Here is a 7,108-nt window from a genome sequence, read left to right as displayed (position 1 = left end):
GGTTGCAAAAACGTTTTTTATAGGAAGACCGTAAAACCGTGAAATCAGAATATTAGGAAATCTGTCAAATACATAGACCACTAGTGCGAGCTAATGTTATTGTCCTAAAGTTTAAATTTCATCTTGTATTTATTTTCAGACTATTAATTTACATTAGGCTACTTTGTACATGTTTGTCACTTTACAGCCGAAACGTACAACGCAAAGACAATGCCCAAACACACTACAAAGAATAACTTACGTTTACACACATATCAGCTCGTTTAATACAATATCCAAAAACACGAGTGTTTCGAATAACAAATGCTGTGTTGCTTGAGGATGTCGTGAGTACTATGTGACAACGAGGCCGTTTTTTCGTGCTTCACGAGAAACTTGTTTCATTATATAATAATTTAGACTATTTTAAGGCAATATTTTCAGTGCCGTGCAGTATTCTCAGCTTTTCTATCCACAGCAGAAGTATAGACAACCTACGGTCGGCGGGCCGAATGCGCCCGCGAAATACAATTCGCCCGGCCTGCTACCTTTTTTATAATCTGGGCACTAGGCCGTATCCCATTTGTTTCTTATGTTTTAAATACGATAATGTAATGTAAATGTACATAATTTTACTTCACCTTTCCATTGTTATGATGGATATCTCAAAATGTACTGAAATGTTTACACCAACCAACACTATAACTAGACAATTTTCATTGCAAAAAATCCTAAAAAAAAATCTTGGTTCGAAAGTCTCTGAGTTTGGTTTTGGTCCACTATCAGAAAAAGGTTGCCACGCCTAGCGCTGCCGCATTGTGGATTTAGACTCTCTACAAATGAAGTTCTGAAAACAGTTATTGTGGTTGAACAAATGTGCCACTGTCTAACTTCATGTTGTGCCCTATCGGCCAAGTCTCATTCTTTATATAATAAACAGTAACTACCACAGTTAAATAAACAACAACTCTAACAGTAACTTGAACTCACATATCTCGGTCATATAACAGATAAAATACAATACTGACAGGTATTGTATTTTACTTTAACTGTAGGGAGAGGGTCTAAGAGGGGCTATCGGTCTGGCACCGACCTTTTTAGTAAGTTATGTATAACTGGTGGCAATAACTCATAACTGACGGTAAAAAGAAAGACTGACTTGTATACGAACTAAATGTATTATTTGCGACACTTCTAAAGTTATTTTTGATAAAATAGGTTGCTTTAAAAAAAGTTTTTTAAAAACCCAAAATAACACAAAGTTTAGAACGACTTGCTCAAATTTTTGTCCAGATTTGCTCTTTTCAGCAAAAAATAGGGTTACTAAATGAATTCGATAAAATGTACAAAAGCTGAAGCGGTCCACACAACAAACATATTACCTTACTGCTGTGGTTTTACAGTGTGACGTATGTATTTTGACGCAGAGAAAACAACAAACTTACATTGAGCCAGGGGTTCCCAACGGAAGAAGTGGTAGCGTGTCGCGTGGCACTACAAGAGCGTCCAAGTGGTACGAGATCGTAAAAAGGTTGGGAATCCCTGCATTAGACTAATTAAAATCTTATAAAAATTATCTTGCATAGATTTAAACTTTTAATAAATAACAATTAAAGAATGGCGGTAGCAAATTTGTTATGACATTACAAAAATATGTTTGCATTTATGCCTCTTACGAAGTTCTTGCGCTATCCGTAACATTACTTTTTGGGTATATTCTGATGACCACATTTATCTTCCATAATTATGGTATATATCTATATAACATGAGGCGGCTGAGGCCAGCAGTTTAACATGTAACAACGTAACGTGCAATAGTGATAAAAGCCCACAGTATGTTGGATTGTTTCATTTTGTTTAACCAGACAAAATGCAGGTAGACTTCGTACATTATGGTGATTATTGTGGTGTAATTAATTAAAATAACTGGTAAATATTCTTTTTAACCTGGGCAACGCCGGGTATTTCGTCTAGTAGATTTATATTTGAATGCACGATTATAACAAAGATCTTTATAAAGGAAATAAAAAATGTTTTTGAAACTGTAAAGAACGGAAGCTAATATAAAACATGTAATTATGTACGGCACGTAATACATAATATCGAATTGACACAAGTTTTTGCGAGGCCAGATATCGGAAACTCTTTGGCCGTAGCGAAAATAAGGCGAGCTACAGTGCATGGTGCGAAACCTATTCATCGGAAGGGCAGTTTGGTTGTGTAACCATGTAAGAAAATCGTTTGCTGAACAGTCACAATTCCATGGGTTGAATGAAAAGTCGTATTCCGTAGGTATTTCACGCAGGTCTTTGTAGAGGGCGGTTGCCCTTACCTCCAATGACAAAAATCGAAACTTGTAGTTGTCCATTAGAAATAGGTCATCTAACGCTAAAGTTGGCGCTAAAAACCACCTCGATTCAATGTGAGTTAATCGGTTCCCACGCAAACTTAAGTGCAAGGCAGAGACAAGGGTGTCAAATACATACGGAGACAGTGAACATATTTTGTTGTTGCTGAGCATAAGGTATTTTACTTTTACTAAGTCTTCAAAGGCACCTTTGTTTACGTATTGAATTCTGTTTCTGTCTAGGACCAATGTGGTTAAGTCTTTTAAACCTTTAAACAGATTTCCAGTAATGTTGTAAAGCCGGTTGTTCGACAGTAAAAGTTTATTTAGCTGAATTGACGATTTGAAACTATTGTCCTCGATTGTTTCCAAACTGTTGTTCGACAAATCCAAGCAGAGTAACCTTGAGCAGAATTGAAATGTTTCTTGTGCTATCCTTGCCAAACGGTTGTCTTTTAATTTTAGGATTTGAAGCGATATAAGACTGTCGAAGCTTCCCAGCTCTAACATTTCAATTCGGTTTTCACTTAAATCGAGCATTTCCAATTCAACTAAATGTCGAAACATAGATTTGGAAATGAAGCGAATTGCATTCTTAGCTATTTGCAGTGTTCGTAACTTGATCGCCATTTTTAGAGAGTCAGAAGAAATTTTATCCAATTTGTTTTCATTTAGTTTAAGCACCAACAAGCCCCACAACTCGCCAAACTCGTTCTCCAATTCAGTAAGGTTATTGTACGACAAATCAAGTTCTTTTATCCACCTGAACGCACGAAACGAACCTTTTTCTATTGGATTTTTAATATTGTTGTACGAAAGATCAACAATCCTTAAGTTATTTGACCTGTTGAAAGAAGACGTATGAAAAACGTTTGAATCAACAGCGAACCACTTTGGAAACGTCTTTCTTATTTTTGTAAACTTGTTCTTTGATAGTCCAAGCGATTCAAGGCTGGACATATTTCTGAAAGCCCATTCCATTGCACCGGTAATGTTGCACCTGTAACACATATCACAATAATTTCGTTTTAATACGTCAGTTTTGTTTTCGAAAATTATATCTGAAAATGTTTATGCTTTAAGAAAACCTTGATCGGCCCATGGCCGTATTACAAATGAATCGTTGTAATATTCGTTGAAAAAATATATCCTGTGTCAATTGCACTGTCCTAAACCGTCTATTAATAGAACTAAAAAAACTGGCGCAATCGCTAATTGCGCAACTGACTCCTACCATTTAGAACAGGGTTTCTCAACTGTGGCCCTCGGCCCCCCTGGGGGGCCACGGAGCGGTCATTGGGGAGCCACCGGCCTAACTTTTTTACTAGGTACAAAGTGTCACTATTTAAAAAAAAAATTGTATTATGTTTTTTTATTATGACTGTAAATGTTTTGTAACACATTTTTCTGACAACTGCTTTGACTCGTTAGTAGGGATGTTTAAAGTAGAATATTGGATCTATTTTATTCGTTTTATCGCCGAAAGTTACGTCTAATTGAACTTATCACGCGAGTAGTACTGTGATGCTTTACGCATGCTAGCCATTTTCGGGCGGCTAATTACTTGCTGACCCTTCGCCTATCAGTATCCGGCAAATGCTGTTGGGCAAGCAACTAACGTGTAATACCAGGTGAAACGATTTTGCAACATTTAGTTGCATAAGAAACATAATATAGGAAGACGCACGCTGCAGGATTACTTCAGGTCAATTTTAGGCCAATATTCAGCGAGGTTATGTACAGCTTATTTGTCGGGTAATAGTAACGCATCAATAAAACGAAAATCAAAAATCATCTCAACGAATGTTGTGACATCGCTTGGCTCTGTACAAAACAGACCGAATATAAAAAATACCTTGGCGGAGTTTAAGAACAACTTTGTAATGACTAACTAAGTTAATTTGAATTAAAATGATTAATTTGTTAATTTTTAGAAAATAAGTGCATTTGTTCGTTTAATGGCTCTAATGGCTCTATTTGTTTGTTTGTTCGTTTAATGGCTCTATAATGGCTCTATTTGTTATTTGAGGCTGTATTTTGCCCAGAAGTAAAACAAGTGAAAATACTTTAAACACAATACTGTTTTTTTTTTAAAGCAGGGGGGCCACAAGGGTTAAGAGCCTTTCAAAGGGGGCCACGAAGCATAAAAGGTTGAGAACCACTGGTTTAGAAGGTTTAATTGTCTAAAATCGATTGTACCACAATGGTCAGCGCATAGTAAGCAGCAGGTTGTCTTATAAACTAACGAGTCACGATCTACTGTAGTAATTTACCGTCCTATAGCTGTTTGCTTATATATTATTTTGTCATATAAGATATCATCCCGCAACCATTTTTATAATACTGGTTTAAAAGGCGTTTGATTTTATAAACAGGTAAAATAAGTCGGATAAAGGATAATTCATTTCTACGCGTTAATCTTGTTTCAAAAAAAGAACAAGTCCTGCTCGCAATCCAACGTGCATATTGCAAAGAGCAAAAGACTTCAAAAAACAGCAAAATTGCCATAACTACATTTATTTAGCAAAAATTGCAATTTAAAGAGAGTCTGAGTCCACGACGGTACCTGTTTTCACATGTTTATTTTTATCCTTTATCTTAATTTAGTTGAAGTTTAAATTGGACTTTATACTTTTGAAGTTATCTTTTCTTAGAAGAGGGAAAATTCCATGGGATATTGACGGCGCCAATGACATAAAACGGTATTGTCTAAAGGACGTAAATTAATTTCGTAAAAAAATGGCTCACAGCGTGCAAGTTTTTGTCATTTGCATATAATTAAAATTGGCAAAAAAATAAAGAGAGATTTGGCCCGGATCCGCCTCTGTACTAGTCGACCACAACAAATTTTGGGCCAAAATGCAACCTAGGTAAACACAGAAAAGAGTAATTTTCACACACTATAATACCACGTTAAAGTATTCATAAAATCAACGCTATACCTGCTAAGATACAGAGCCGTCAGATGATTTAAACTGCGAAACATGTTAGGCGTCAAAACATCCAGGTTGCTGTCGAATATTGATAGCCTTGTTGTGTTTTGATGCAAATTCCACGGAAATGTTTCGCGCGTTACGTCGTAGCAAACCACTTCCCAAGGTGCTATACATTTACACTGCGATGGGCACTTCGGTTTACGATTTACACGTGGGCGAAGCGATTTTTTGGTGGCATCCACCAGTGGTTTTGTTGTCAAGGCCGGATTGAAAAGGTGGAATCCTGGTCTCGATCCTTGGTTTTGTTTTACTTTGTCACATTGTACAGGTTTACAAACGTTACCTAGCACCACGAGAAACCATATGTTGATAAACAGTGAATTTAGCATATTTTAGATTGGCCCGCTTGCTTCGGTTGACTTGGTATACTTAGCTTTAACAAGTACTGCCATTACACTGCTTTCTCTCTTTGTAATGTTGTACATCATTATCTTGCAAGAATGTCGTTTTGAGTAGTTCAGGGAATTACAAGCAACATATAGTTACAACACTGAAAAGAAAAAAAAACATATTTCGTTGAAATTACATGTCCTTCGTTTGCAGTTTATGTAATTACACACATTGCAAACGGTAAACATTAAAACATAATAATTATAAAACCTTTCAATTGTTAGGTTTGAGTCAATTGCAAAATAACTAAACAGCGTAGGATATAATATTACAGGTAACATATGGGTGAATTAGTTGATAAGTTAAGTGGACTGTGATATTAGCATATGTGGCAAGAATTGAATATTAGTAAATAGTAATTTAGAAATTCAGTTAAACTAAGCCTGAGTGGGGCATAAAAAAGACACAGGGTAACGATATTTATTACTGGGGAAGAGCACAACACACAACATTTTTGTACTTGCGCTCCCTTGAACTCTAGATGTTGTTAACGTCCTGGTTTATATATTCTATTCATAAGATTAAATAAGCGTGTTTTTGGAGGAATGGCCCTGTACAATTCCCCCTGACTACACTTTACAGTGTGTATATCAGTGCATTCTGTCACATTCAGGTCATTGTAACTGAGTGCAAGAAATGAAGACAAGATTAATATCATTAAGGGAAATAAATTAACTCAAATGATTGGATAAAATATTGTGGGTTAGTCACGACTAAAAATATAAATGTTGAGTTTTGTTTTAGTTATTAGTTTACTTACGAATTGACTTGCTATTATGACTCAAAAATGACTTGGCTTTGCGTTAAGTTTTTTCTCAAATGACTTGACTGGGACTTAAGTCATTTCAAAATGACTTGTTTATAACACTGTTTTTTATACAGTATGTTGTTTTGTGTTTTATGTTTTGTACTTCCGTTCATTTTCTTACCAATAAAGAAAAGCGAAGCAATAAAACACCAACCGCTTTATTAGCATCATTAGTATAAAATAGTGTTAAACACACAAGTTTGCTGAATCTCTTTTCACAGTTTCTCATGGTTTAATATTAGGCAAACATACTTTGCGTTTGCTTCCTTATAAATTCCACATCAATGCAGATAAAATACACCTGATAACAACTACTCTGATGAATAACGATTACCATACGTTAATAACAAATGCAACACAAAGCATAACTCTATAGTTGCGGTTTCCGCTGTACCACGGCAAACGATTCTACAATTGGCCAACAAAATACAATGAGTGCGTATGTCATCCAAAAACCCTGGGGCTATTTTACCGTTTTGTGTACGTGGATTTCTCACGTGTAACTGCCAGCATATATACCTACATAAGACAACAAATTTGCTTAATATTTGAACTCAAGTTTCGTGCAATTTTAATGCTGTTTACTTT

The 7,108-nt window shown here is 35.8% G+C and overlaps 1 protein-coding gene across 1 annotated transcript; it reads right to left on the bottom strand.

Annotated features, from left to right (window-relative positions):
• Positions 1 to 1,895: 1,895 nt before the first annotated feature.
• Positions 1,896 to 5,762, bottom strand: LOC146136318 (uncharacterized). The gene is made up of 2 exons (XM_083395270.1): positions 5,269 to 5,762; positions 1,896 to 3,326 (listed from the first exon to the last, which is right to left on the bottom strand). Exons 1-2 carry the CDS (start codon positions 5,649 to 5,651, stop codon positions 1,922 to 1,924), a joined length of 1,788 nt encoding a protein of 595 aa, XP_083251396.1. The 5' UTR covers positions 5,652 to 5,762; the 3' UTR covers positions 1,896 to 1,921.
• Positions 5,763 to 7,108: the final 1,346 nt, after the last annotated feature.

The sequence above is a fragment of the Ascidiella aspersa genome, chromosome 8 (assembly GCF_963924565.1).
Source record: "Ascidiella aspersa chromosome 8, kaAscAspe10.2, whole genome shotgun sequence".
Taxonomy (NCBI): domain Eukaryota; kingdom Metazoa; phylum Chordata; class Ascidiacea; order Phlebobranchia; family Ascidiidae; genus Ascidiella; species Ascidiella aspersa.
The sequence above is the reverse complement of the archived record's forward strand: the minus strand, read 5'-3'. Positions and strand labels throughout refer to the sequence as shown.